The 13,575-nt window shown below is 37.5% G+C and overlaps 3 protein-coding genes across 4 annotated transcripts; all 3 read right to left on the reverse strand.

Moving 5' to 3' along the window:
* Positions 1-63: 63 nt before the first annotated feature.
* LOC147485267 (SURP and G-patch domain-containing protein 1-like protein) lies at positions 64-7,993 on the reverse strand. Of its 2 annotated transcripts, XM_086570001.1 has the most exons (9): positions 7,383-7,993; positions 6,604-6,801; positions 4,123-4,194; positions 2,163-2,264; positions 1,441-1,566; positions 1,216-1,350; positions 875-1,057; positions 404-582; positions 64-273 (listed from the first exon to the last, which is right to left on the reverse strand). In XM_086570001.1, exons 6-9 carry the CDS (start codon positions 1,310-1,312, stop codon positions 247-249), a joined length of 486 nt encoding a protein of 161 aa, XP_086426127.1. In that variant the 5' UTR covers positions 1,313-1,350; positions 1,441-1,566; positions 2,163-2,264; positions 4,123-4,194; positions 6,604-6,801; positions 7,383-7,993; the 3' UTR covers positions 64-246. The 2 variants fall into 2 exon arrangements, with proteins under 2 accessions (XP_086426127.1, XP_086426126.1); XM_086570000.1 differs by lacking the exons at positions 4,123-4,194; positions 6,604-6,801; positions 7,383-7,993 and adding an exon at positions 2,716-2,777.
* LOC147485268 (uncharacterized) lies at positions 7,433-9,142 on the reverse strand. The gene has a single exon (XM_086573503.1). It carries the CDS (start codon positions 9,140-9,142, stop codon positions 7,433-7,435), a length of 1,710 nt encoding a protein of 569 aa, XP_086429629.1.
* Positions 9,024-12,339, reverse strand: LOC147485269 (putative disease resistance protein RGA3). The gene is made up of 2 exons (XM_086569990.1): positions 11,885-12,339; positions 9,024-11,852 (listed from the first exon to the last, which is right to left on the reverse strand). The coding sequence occupies exon 2, from the start codon at positions 11,541-11,543 to the stop codon at positions 9,162-9,164; it is 2,382 nt and encodes a 793-aa protein (XP_086426116.1). The 5' UTR covers positions 11,544-11,852; positions 11,885-12,339; the 3' UTR covers positions 9,024-9,161.
* Between the last annotated feature and the right edge of the window lie 1,236 nt (positions 12,340-13,575).

Here is a 13,575-nt window from a genome sequence, read left to right on the forward strand (position 1 = left end):
AATTGACCCTTGGTTCACAGCCCAGCATAAAAAAGAGACTCGAGAATACATAACAAACTTGGCTGTCCAGAAAAGAAAATTAATTGCAATCTTACAAGAAGTAATTGTGTATAAATAAGACTATAAAAGTAATCACAAACAAAATATCAATATTTTCCCCATTTCTTCTCATTTTCATCAAATTCTAGGACAACCTAATGATATATCCACACGCCCTCAGGTCCTCACAAGTACCGCCTATGGCTTTCAGTAATATGCTTTACGAGGATTGCCCTGTGTAACCAAAACAAGAATGGATGTTATTATTTTGTTTTGAAATATAGCGCCAACTAAAAACTAGAGAAATTTTGAAGGGGGGAAAGATAAGACAGAATGCTCAAGGCCAAGGAATAAAGACGCTCACCAGAGGATTAGGTCTGTAACGATAGCCAAGCATCATTCTCTTCTTATACTGTTCATAGATGTCATCCTCCGGAGTAACCTCACAAGGAGCTTGTGCACCAACCCCAAGGTTGTTTGTTTTCACATTTCCCGCCATGACTGGATCGGCACGACCGCTCTTCCAACTCCCCAGACCCTCACCTATAATGGTATATTCAAATCGTGGTTACAAACAAAAAAGGCAATCTTGACTTGCAGATTGGTAAAATGTAAAAAGAATAAGCACACAGACGCACACACACCCCTCCACCACAAAAAAAGAGTTCTTCTCTTTAGTGGTGTAAGGTATTTGAGAAAATCCACACACTGAAAAAAAAAACAAATTAATTTCTTCTAACGAGGTAAGTGTCTTTTACCACAAAAAATACGCAAATCAAACACACGCCAAGTAATTTAGTAGGAACAGACATGTCTTATATAACATAAGTAATACCTTCTTTCCAGCCCATTTTGGACAAAAGCTTATGCCCAACATTGTCAGCTTGAATTTTAGATCTCTCTGCAGCCTCCTTAGCAGCCTTCTGTGCAGCAACGTCATTGCAGTTGGCCATAAATTTCTCAAGTTCTTCGAGTGGGATATAATCACCCATATGGTGTCCCTTCTTCCCTGAAGCGGCTACAATGCACAAGAAAAGAAGTATATGTTCAATATTTTGCAAAAGAGTTGTTAGAACTTAGAACACCTCTAGCAATTCCTCATATGCTTCTCGGAGACATGTGATTCAAACGAACTTTTCCAGAGAAGGGGGAATATAAAAAAGAATTAAATCTGACCATGAAGAGATGCAGGGGGAGGCATCTCCTCTTTTGACTGCTTAGGCTGTCTTCTCCGCTCTTCATGCGCAGCCATTTTCATGTAAAACTCCATCATAGCTATAGGATCTGAAGCCGATGGTGCGCTGCACTCACCTGGGTATCACATATCTCCAGTTCAAACTATTGTAACAGACTAAGAAAATAAAATGTAAGCAAGAGTTTGATAAAAGATAACATACACACCGTAAGAGTTACTTCCTGCTTGTGTGTCCTCATTCGCTTCATATAACGCTGAAGCAGGAGTTTGATAGTTAGACTGATTCTTTTGAGAACCATTTGATGCTTTAAAACCAGAAGTGTTTGAGCTCACTGAAAATGAACATTAATTAGTATCAATTATATTGTACAAAAACTCACAACCAGTGAGAAAAATGAAACACCCAGAGATTTGGGAAACTTGAACTGATAAAGCTTATAAGGTAAGTGTGTTCCCTATCCTACAGAATAGCATCTAACAGGTCGTAGACTCGCCTATTGCCCCTAAATTAAATGATCCATATGGTAGAAATGGTTAATCACATCAGAAGTATCAACTGAGCAACAAAATGAGTGCAAATGTTCAATGGCAATCAACCCATACTTGAATGCCGTATTCTATTGAGTGATTGGAATGAGTGCAATTTCCATCTATCATTTGAAACTAAGTTACAAAGACACGGAGACGAATGATACATGGGTTAGTTACATTCAATGCCGTGTTCTCGTGAGTGACAGGTGTGAGTGGAATTTGCATCTATTGTTTGAGTTGATACGGTTTGATTACAATTCACAAATGTGTCGTGCAGTTTCCGACACGATTTTTATCATCTAAAATCCCAAATATTTCAAAAAACTAATTAAGTAATTAACTCAGAAAACCTGACATTAAAAATAAATTCTTGAGTTGGAAGAAAAAGAGCACAAACCTCTGTGTTTGAAAATCTACAGTAGGCGCAAGAAGTCTTTCTTCTTCAATAAGCCTCGACTCATAGTACTTGTAGTCTGCACAGCCTGTATCAAACAGAAACCTGCACAGCATACGGCGGAAAAATATAAATACACCAGCACAGAGCAAGTGTTGCTGAAGTACTAGATTGTACAAACAGAAACATTGATTTTTATCTTTTTCCTACGCAATTAATTGGAAAGAGTAACAGATAGACAAAGTCAAAATATATGATGGCAATCGCTATCCAGATAGGGTGCCACCCACCACCCACCACCACCCACACACACACACACCCCAACCACCCACACACAAAAAAACACAAAGCAAAGCAAAACAAACAAACTCAGCTGGAAACCCATACACCTCCTAAAATCCTCCCTGCTACTAATCATCACAAAGTCTCTCTGAGCAAAGTGGTTCAAAACTATGCTTTCTAGACCAGTGCTGCTGAAAATAACTAAAATACAAAGAAGGGACACTGTAGTGATGAGGGCAACTATAACGTTGTAATAGGTCTATAAGAAACTTACTTAAAAGGTGTATCCCCAGGGTTTCTTTGGCGCGTGATATGCTCAAACTGCCTTCCATTTTAGCCACAAAACTTAAGCCATAAAACTTGCTAGTTTGTCAGCAACCTTTCTTCAACATCTCTTTCCACCAAAGAGCTGCATTCATGAGACAAAAGATTTTCAAGAATTTTTGCTCCCTTAAGCCCGTTAAACTTAAGAAGGCATAACTAATGTGAAGAAGATCAGCAAGCTAACTACAGCGGAAAAAAGATCAAATCTTCATAGATAACTTAACAATTATCAACACAGTATTATTAGACTTGATAAAAGATACATCCAGTACCCTTTCTGCTTGAGAGCGTTTCCATACACTCTTCAAATCAGACTGTGCCATGAAGCTCCAAACTAATGTAATAATTCCAAGATGTCAATAAACAAGATGAATAAACTCTTTCTTCCACATTTCCCAGAAGGGAAAGTGATATAGGTCTAATTAGCTCTCCTATATAGTTTCAAGGTTTCAATTCCATATTTATAACTAGACTGAACCATTTACTCGTGTGGATGAGATACAAGGCTTATATATACACTCCAAAAGATCAGCACTGAAAGATGTGGACTTAACCACTTTCAAAATTCCTATAACAGCAACCTTGGGGATTCTCAAATTTTATGCGGATAACACAATAGTTGCCTTGCTCCACAGTCACTTGTCTATCTATTGTTATATTAATCATATTATTAAAAATAATGGAGAAGAACAAACACAGCATAAATGCCTAACTCAAAATGATTGCTCATAATTTTACTTGATTTATTCAAGTCATGTCATGTGCAATAACAACTAAAACCCATAATACTACCGGCTCAGTTATGCACCAACAATTTTGGTAGTAGTTCACCATGTTTAGGTCAGCAAAGTCCAGTGAAGGACACCCTAAAATAAGTCAGACTACTGTTTGGTTGTCACATGCAACCTTGTTTGAATTTTTGAACTAAAATGAATAAGTCAGACTAGTGAACCTTGTCAAACTAGAGTATGGTTGTCACTTATAACCTGTTTATTGATAAGGAATGAAATAACCCACAACAACAAACTTCAGATTCACAAACAACATCCATAGTTCATACATGCACAAAGGGTTAAAAGAGACTATCCATTTTATTGTTTTTTTTTTTCTTTTTTCCTCTTCCTCCCCACTATACTTGCTAGTGAATCCTAGCTATTCGCTATGATAACGATCTACTCGTTTTTTGCGTTCCTGTTCTACATTAAGTTTAGACTATCGGTACATATACACTGATCAGTAAAAGACATCAAACATTATACGTTTTTATATATTAGTAACACTTTGGGCTTATAAGTTGCTACAAACATCTACCACTGCATTTTCAACTAGCCACATTGAGGTTGAGGGTTTTAGTTACCTGAATTTCTTTTCACCGACCTTGACCAGTGGTATCGTTAAGGACTTGAACCATTTTATTGACTAAAGGCTTCTGCAAAATTTCGATATCATGACAAGTGGGATAAGCAATGGGCAGATTTACATAACATGCTATCATATTTACATTTCTAGTGCTGCAGTTGTAGCTCCACTATCTTATATGCAACAGTACCCATCTCTATATCATTATGACCACCAAACTTCTGCAGCTCTGTGAATCATAACAGCATCAGACAACATTATAATAAAAAATCTGGCCCAAAGAATACTTCAATGCTCTCTTTGAATGCCCATAGATTGAAGAAGAAAAAAGGTCATACAGAATTCCAAATGCAGCTTATGCAACAACTCGAGATAATTCCAAACACCTCCTCTTGGAATGCCCATGTAGCAGGGAAGTCTGGTAAGGTGTTAAGAATGCACTTGGAGGAAGAATACAAAGAGACCATAACAGAGAATGGACGATATTCATGAAACTACGTTCCAGAAATGATATAGAAGGCTTAGAAGCTCAGATACTTAAAACCTACATTTATGCAACTGTGAGCCACTTGTTGACAGAAAGAAACTTCAGAAGGTTTAGAAACACAAGTCAACCTTTTATTTTCATCCGTGAAAAGTTATATTTCATTAGCAATAAAAGTGTACAAACAAGATAGCTAGCACTTAGCAAGGAGCTAAGCATGGCTCACTACATTCCGACGTGATTCCCAAATACGAAAAAGAGAAGTCAACCTAGCAACATAGTGAGAGAGAAACTGATCAGTGAAATGGAAACTTACCTGCAAAGCCAAGTATAAGAATTGAAAGACACAATAGAGGAAAGGGTCCTCATGGACAAGATTGGACTACAGGTCAACTACAAGCCAAGAAAACCTATCCTTTGTTCATGGATCAAACAAGTAGGATGCTGTCAAGATGAACCCGGATGGAGCCATGACAGATACTAGAACTGGAGTTGGAGTAATCAGAAACTCAGAGGGAGAAGTATTACTTGCCCATACAGAAGAAGTGGGCATGAGATCAGTCTTATACCAAGAGATTCAGGGATACTTTATGGTAAACCAGGTGTGTTCTACTAGGTAAAAAAGAAAGTGGTGTCTGCTGACTCTCAGATAGCTATAAACATCCTGAAGGGGTAATAACAGACACCTTGGTACTATTTGAATACAGCCTTAGAAATCACAAAAAAATACAAGAATGTTGCAAAATTTATTTCATTCATTCATGTGTACAGAGAAACTAATAGGTAGCTGACCCAGCTTACATTGTGTTGAGAAATGTACCTACTTTATACTTCCATTAGACAAGAAACTTATGATGTGTGCATGGACGATAAAGAAGTAAATATAGACCCTAAACTATGAAAGAAAAGAAACGAGGGGGTTCATTTATTAACATAACTGATTTAATGTTTGACATCATATTTAGACTTAGTTTGATTTCAGAATATGAGAATAGTAATTCATTGACTTAGTTTATCCAAAATAGTAATTCATTGATGATAACAAACCTACTTGGTTATCCAGATAAGATGACAATAATAATGGTATTATTGTAACATTTTCAAATTTTGGTGCCATTTTTCTTACTCAAATATATTGCCAGCAACGACTACATCAGTCTCAAATTAGCACAATTTGTGAAAACTGCATGTTTAACTGGAATATGATTATCTATACTAATTGCCCTACTTTGCCATTATAATGCAATGAAACGGATCAATAAACACGATTACCACTCAAGACATGACACAAAAAGTTTACCAGGCCATGGCTGAGAACTGTGATAGACGACGTCGCCTTCTTCAAAACCACTCTCTTCCCATGTTTCTCTCAACAATGCTTCTTCCAAACTTTCTCCCAGCTAAGAATGAGGGATGAAAATTTTGGACCTCTTCAATAGGAACCATATAAAAAAGAAACTACTACGAAGATACACTATTCAATCTAAGTATATTAGTTGGTCAGATTTGCACACTTGGGACGTGAACAAAAAAATGAAAAAAGAGAAGGTAAGACATGAAAGGGCCAACTTTGATTTAAAAATTTGGGAACCCCGCCCACTCAAAAAAGGAAACAAACTAAAAGAAAATGGTACCCAACATCCAGCACTACCAATATCCTCAAATATATAAATATTGCGCCAAATTATTCTGGGTCAAGGTTATTAAAGCCAAGTACTTTTCTAATTCTGATTTTTTTTTGCATTGGAAAGCTAAGAAGTTTCACCTTATCTTATGCACTAAAACATTTCATTCAAGTTCTATTTCATTCACCTTATCTAATTTTATCTGTGAGCTATACCCTGAAGTTTCAACTTATCTTATGCAGTCAAACATTTCATTCGAGTTCTATTTCAGTTTCATGCATATTTAATTTTGACACTGCTAAATCCTTGAATAAACGTTTATCAGTAGATATGAAGTTTGGGACAAAAAAAAAACTTCAAAAATTGTTACCTATTTCGTGTTTTGATGCTCCTTTGAGTTCCTCCTCCTCCACATAGACGTCAGTTGCTTTCACCACTCTGTTTCCATGTTTTTTCCCAGTTGTTTCTATGCGTGCATAAATAATAGTGTATTTAGACACCATATACACATTTGAGCTAACCAACCATAACACCCACTACCATCATCAGCATTTCAGCTCGTGTCAAACTGTCAAATAGCAGTATTAGTTGAAAATTGACTAACAAAAATCTATGAATCAATAAGCTTAGCAATAGAAATTATTTACCAAGAAAGCAAGAAGAGAAAATAAATTGTCGAAACGAAGAAGTGATCATTATTAGATCAATTTACCTTGAAAATTGACTAACAAAAAAGTCTTTTTCTCCAGAATCAATATACCTATAAAATGCAATTTATGAAATTATTAGTCAGAAACAAGTAGACACCAAGACACATTTGAGCTAAAAAAATCTGTGAAAATAAGCTTAGCAATAGAAATTATTTACCAAGAAAGAAGAGGAGAAAAAGTAAAAGATTGATCATTATTAGATCAATTTACCCTCAAAACTGTTGAAACTACATATTATTATCGAATCTCATGGAACACTAAGAACGGTAATGATAAAACAGTGACCAATTTATCTGTATAGTACCACTCTGAAGTTTCAACTTATCTTATGCACTCAAGCTGTCAAGCATTTAATTCGAATTCTATTTGAGTTTCCTGCATATTTAATTTTGATACCCAAAAAAAAAAATAATAATAAAAAAAAATCAGAAATTGTTACCTGTTTGGGGCTTTGATGCTCCTTTGAGCTCCTCCTCCTCCACAAAGAGTTCAGTTGCTTTTCGTAATCTCCTCGAGATCAATGGTGATTTTGGGAACATGGGAAAGGATGCTCCAGTCCCTTCCTTCTCCAAACCGCTCTTTCAGAATAGGACAGCGATTGATATCCAAATGTTGAAGCATGGTGAGATGGTTCAACTCCTTGAGCTCGAAATCAAGTGTGTCACAATAGGAAAGATCCAATCTTTGAATTCCTTTGAGTTTGTTGAAACCCTTGGGGAGTGACGAGTGCGGTGAAGACCAGATGGAAACAGTTTTGAGATATGGGTAACTATTGTTGTTGTTGTGGGAGCATTCGACATCACATACAGGTAGTGAGTTTGATAAAAAACCTACATTTCTATAAAATTCGAGGGACTCAAGGAGTGGAGGAAGGCAAGGCTGGGCCCTTCCAAGTTCTGGACAGCCCCATATTTGAAGTTCTTTCAACGATTGAGAAAACATGTAGTGAGGTATTACTTGTAACTTATCGCACCTGCGAATGGTAAGTTGACGGAGAAGAGGCATAATAACCACTCTGTCTTTCTGGGAAGGCAAATTCGACCCCCGCCACATTGGCAGATGAAAGATTTCCAGCTTTTTTAAACTTGGGAATAATACTTCTTTTTCTTCTTCTTGTTGCACCTGTGCAGACCCTCCTCCTGTTGTTTCAGAATTTCCGAAACAGGCAAGAAGACCTCCCATTCGTTTTACCTCTGTGTTCAATTTTGATAAACAGAGACAACCAATACTTCGCAGAGGATTCCCCAATATATTTCTGAATGTTGATTCTCCGCCTCCACTGCTTAATACACCTTCCTCTTCTGTAGAACAACCACCATTGTGTACATCGTCATCGTCATCGTCTGGAATTCCCAAAAACTCACCACCCATTTGTGTCACGGCACCCAATCTACATATCTTGAGGCTTTCGAGAGATTTTAACTTTCCAAGACCTGGTAATGCCCTCAACACTGGACAATAATACAATTCAAGCTCGCATAGACAAGGCATTAATGCCGGTGGGGTATCCCCCATGCTGGTTGTTGAAATTGGAAGCTCCCACTCTTCCCACTCTTCCATATTCCTAAATACAAGTTTCTTCAACTTTGGAAATGCTGCTGTTATCACCTCACCACCTGAGCTACTGCTATCAATGCTGTCGACTCCACAAAACTCACTTCCAATTCGTTTCACTGCGTCCAGATTGTCGATAATAAGAAGTTCGAGGGATTGTAGTCTTCCGAGAGCAGGTAGGTTGCTCAACTTTGAACAATTTTCCAGACGGAGCTCTATCAGCTGTGGAAAAATCTTCGTTTTCTCTGAAACCCGAAGCTCCCACTCTTCCCACCCTTCCAAATTTGTAAACACAAGTGTCATTAACTTTGGGAATGCCACACCCTCACCAGAGTTACTGCTATCAATGCTGTCGACTCCACAAAACTCACTTCCAATTCGTTTCACTGCGTCCAGATTGTCGATAATAAGAAGTTCGAGGGATTGTAGTCTTCCGAGAGCAGGTAGTTTCCTCAACTTTGAACAATTTTCCAGACTGAGCTCTAACAGCTGTGGCATGACATTTATATCCTTAGAAATTGGAAGATCCCAGTCATCCCATTCAACCATATCACGAAATAAAAGTGACTTCAGCTTTGGGAATGCTACAAAACTACTGCTGCCACCCCCATAGAACTCACGACCAATGTGTCTCACCGAACCCATTCTGACTATTTCTAGCTTTTCAAGGCATTCCATCTTTCCCCATAGCAGCAGGCAATTCTGTAAGTGTTCCACATCCGTGAAGTTTTAAACTGACTAGATTCGACCCGCTTGTGATCCAACTAGGGAACTGGAGGCCAGGATACCCCTTTATTTTCAATTCTTCCAAATTTTCATGAGGATGAAGGTTTTTGAGAACACCTTTCATCTTTTCCACATCTGCTTGTTCTAAGTCTCCAAAATTTAGAGTTAGTCCACGAAGGCGGTTCTTCATCCTCAGTTCTGCTTCAGCAGCCTCATTCATTTCTACCACTCGTTCCAATCCTTCAATCTTCAAATTCCCTTGAAGAAAAGTGAGAAGTTTAAGTTCTCCTAGATTGCATCCCATGCTTGAACCACGCACAATGAACTTACTTAATGTTCGAAGGAAGCGCAAACTCCCAATCCCTTGTGGCAAGTAACCCAGAGCATCAGTTCCTCCATTACCAAGGTGTCTCAAATTAGTTAACTTTCCAATACCGCTAGGTAGTTTCTGGATCTTTTTGCACTGAAAGAGTTCCAAAGTTTGCAAATTGTACAGATTGCATATAGTCTCTGGCAACTCTGACAAATTGGTACCCCATAAATTAAGGTATCTTAGATGCAGTAATTTTCCCACTTCATTTGGTAGTTTGTCGATGTCACTACCACCTAAATCCAGTGTCCTAAGACATGTTAATTCTTGATATAGCTCAACAGGAACCGTATATATTGGTCTAACGGGTGCTAACAAGGTTCGCAAGTTCTTCACCTTGCATATCATCGGGGAAATCATATTTCCCATAGTAGCTAAATGACGAACTTTGCTTTCATCAAATTTTGTGTCATTTGTCTCTAGAATGCAACATTCACTCTTTGAGAGAAATTGGGCAAAATCATGAACAAGATCATGCATCTTACAGTGTGTGATGTTGCCTTCGGAATCTCTTCTGAAATCCTGAAAAAATGAGCGCATAGCGAGATCATCGTAATATTCATTTCCAATTTTTTCAAGATCTTTGTTTCCTTCTGAGCCGAGAAAACCTTGTGCCATCCATAACGTCACCACCCAATTTTTCGAGATTTCCATATCTTTTGGAAAAATCGCACAATACATGAAACAATGCTTCAAAATTGAGGGCAAAGGGTTATAACTCATGAAAAGAGAAGGTAAAATATTTTTTTCAATATGTTCCATATCCCATGTTTCACTTGTCAAAACATTGTTCCAATCCGTTTTTGTTTTCTTATGGTGCATAAGACTTGCTAAAGTCTTGGTAGCAAGAGGGACACCCTTGCATTTCTTTGCAAGTTTCTTACCAATTTCCTCAAACTTGCTAAGATCTTCTTCTCTTCCCTGGAAAGCAATACGACTAAATAACCACCAACAGTCATTGTCAGACAATTCTCCCAACCTATGTTTATATGTAGAGCCCATCATGTCTGCAACTTTTTCATTACGTGTGGTGACCAAAATTTTACTTCCTACAGCACCACTATCTAGAGAAATTTTCAACGGGTTCCATTTTTCGGCATCTTCTGTCCAAACATCGTCCAGCACTAGAAGAAACCGTTTTCCCTTGACTGAATCGCGCAGAGACTTATGCAGAGTTTCCCACCCAGAGTCATTTGGGACCTTTTCTCCAGCTTGTTCAGTGATCTCCTTGGCAACCCTTATAAGATCAAATGGCTCGGAGACACACACCCACATCCTCTTCTCGAAAGCCATCACTTTGTTTTCTTCAAGGACTAGTTTGGCAAGTGTTGTCTTACCAAAACCACCAGTTCCTACTATGGAGATGACTTGAACGGGTATTTCTTGAGGGCTACTTTCATCTAACAATATATTCAATATAATTTTTTTATCAAGATCACGACCATATATCTCGGATACATCAACTAGAGAGCTAGTTAGCTGTCTAGGTTCCTCGCGGTGGGTAGTGACAATGAGATTGTGTTGGTCCTTATTGCGGGCAATCACATCTATGCCTTGCCGTATTTCTTTTATCCTCTTACCAATGTCGTGGTGTACAACAACTGATTTAAAACAAAAGCAAGGAGAGAGCAAATAAGAAAGAACCTGATTGCGGGTGCCACGATTGACTTGGACATCAGGTCCTTGGTTTTGCGTGATGAGAGTTCTAGTATGCCATTCATCCAAAACATCGTCAGCAGCATAGGCAATGTTTTTGAGCTCCTCCAACCAAACCTTCACTGCTTGCTCCTTAAATTGTTTCTCCTCCGCATCGTAGAGCACAGCTTGCACCATCTTGAGTGTGTTAATCAGCTTTGCAACTTCTTCGCGAACACTTACTACAAGTTCCACCTCTTGCTGGACAAACGAGGCCAATTGCTCCAACACAATGGAAATTAGAGAATCAGCCATTTAGAAAAATAAAGAGATATTAAACAACAAAGGAAGACACCCAACTTATTCGCACTTGAAATTGAATTGGTAATATTAGTAATTGAATTGGTAATATTAGTTGAAAGTTGAAACAAGTATTGTGACAAAAACAAGATAGTTGAAAAAAGACAACTGGATCACACTTGAGTGTAATGTTTAATAAAGAGAAGTTTACTCTCTCAACACTCCAACTTATTCGCCTCTCTCAACACTCCAACTTATTCGCCTCTCTCAGAAGTTCACACACACACCTAACATAGGTATCATATTCCCTATCATTTACAAAACCTTGTTGTGTATCTTTTGAATAAGACATAAACATGCATTTGCATTACCAGCATTTTCAAACGTAGCTTAGACAAGTTTAAAGAAAGCATAAACTTTGATTGCAACTATTACAATGATGAGCTTCGCTTGCAACTATTGTTCTGGTTATGTGCTATTCTTTTTCCTTTTTACAAAAATGTAACTGACTTTGATTAACCAACTAAAGAGTTTCAGACGAGTATTAGTTCTTACATGCAAGTTGAAGGTGGGGGCAAAGTGACTATGGTTGAACCTTTGAAGTCACGCTGTTTATGGCAAAATGCGTATGCGTATATGCTTAAGTTTGCTTGGTCGAAGCTGGCTAATATTTTGTTCAAGTAAATACTATTTTTGGCTCTTTCATTTAATGAATCCGAACCAATAAGACAATTCAACGACTTAAGACTTAATTCAATAATATACCGAGCTACTATATTTGAGATTCCCAATCCATCCTAACCATGCATCCCCACAATCAGAATCCTAAAATACATTAAAAAACCCCCAAAATCTATTAGGATGAAAACTTTCTTGACCATATAATGACAAACTCTATGTTGATTTAATTACAACAATGTGAAACAGTTTCGTGAAATTCACAAACAAAATCGATATCAAACAACATAAACAACGAATATACAGTACATTCAGCCAATTAAAAAAATATGTGACATGCATCTTTGATTCTTTTCCATTACTTCTGCATGTGTCAATATCTAACATGCTTAACTAATTAACCTTTCACTTCATGATTATATAGCTTCAAACCAATTTCTAGTCAATGGATCAAACATGTACGTATAGGCTATTACCACTGTTTACTGGTAATGCACATTAACGTTGGTGACTTGAAGACCACAGCCAATTGGGAAAGATGAGTATTCAGCAAGTGTTGCATGTGTCATGCTTCTTTATCTCATACAGAACATAATGTGCATCGATTACATGTAACGATAATGTGTAAGACTCAATATATACAAAAGCTCAATGCAATTAGTAGAGAATTAAGAAGAATAAAACATGGTGTCAAAGGTTTACAGGGTTTAAGAAGAAGATGAATGAGCATGCATGAACATCACAGTATTAGTGCCCATAGTCTCTCACAATGAAATCGATTATATGACATTGACATCCAATAGATCGACAATGGAGTGTCTAACACTCTCACAATCATAAAAAAATTGCATATAAATAGTTGTCTGGCTTATATTACTTTCGGGCCGAAGCTTTGGAACTCCCTGGCTCTAGTTTTTAGGTTTCAATCTAATAAATACTTCCAAGAGAATTTTATTCATATTATTAGCATAAAGGTGGCATCTAATAATATATCAAGTGATGTGAAGGAAATGAAGGTAGAGGTCCTCAGCCATGAAGTCTCTTTAGAAAGTTTCTCTCATGTGTGTGAAGATTTCGGCGAATTGCTAAGAAAACTGCAGTCTGAGTTGGGTTCCCGCCCCGATGCTACTGAATTGGTTCTTGGTATGCAGAACCTCATGGTGAGCATGTAAAGAACTGCTAATCTTATGCAGCATATATACCATTCGGCTCTAAGCTAGTGTTAGCTAATTTGGAGTTTTTACTTTATGTTTTTGTGCGTTAATAATCAAGCTAATGTATCTATGTTTTTATCCCGTACATTAATCAATTGAAGTTGGTTTTCACAATTTGTTGAAACTTCGTTGTTTATGCAAATGAATTGTTTCTT

Source organism: Coptis chinensis, chromosome 7, assembly GCF_015680905.1.
Source record: "Coptis chinensis isolate HL-2020 chromosome 7, ASM1568090v1, whole genome shotgun sequence".
Lineage (NCBI taxonomy): Eukaryota > Viridiplantae > Streptophyta > Magnoliopsida > Ranunculales > Ranunculaceae > Coptis > Coptis chinensis.

Bases quoted from the DNA above. Each gene is read 5' to 3' on its own strand.
- LOC147485267 (XM_086570001.1), bottom strand. From the start codon at position 1,312: ATGATGGAGTTTTACATGAAAATGGCTGCGCATGAAGAGCGGAGAAGA. The intron at 1,058-1,215 runs GTCAGATTTAAT...TGTGCATTGTAG, and splicing joins TCCCCCTGCATCTCTTCATG to CCGCTTCAGGGAAGAAGGGA. The intron at 274-403 runs GTGAGCGTCTTT...TTGGTTACACAG, and splicing joins GTTACAGACCTAATCCTCTG to GGCAATCCTCGTAAAGCATA.
- LOC147485268 (XM_086573503.1), bottom strand. From the start codon at position 9,142: ATGGGTTCGGTGAGACACATTGGTCGTGAGTTCTATGGGGGTGGCAGC.
- LOC147485269 (XM_086569990.1), bottom strand. From the start codon at position 11,543: ATGGCTGATTCTCTAATTTCCATTGTGTTGGAGCAATTGGCCTCGTTT.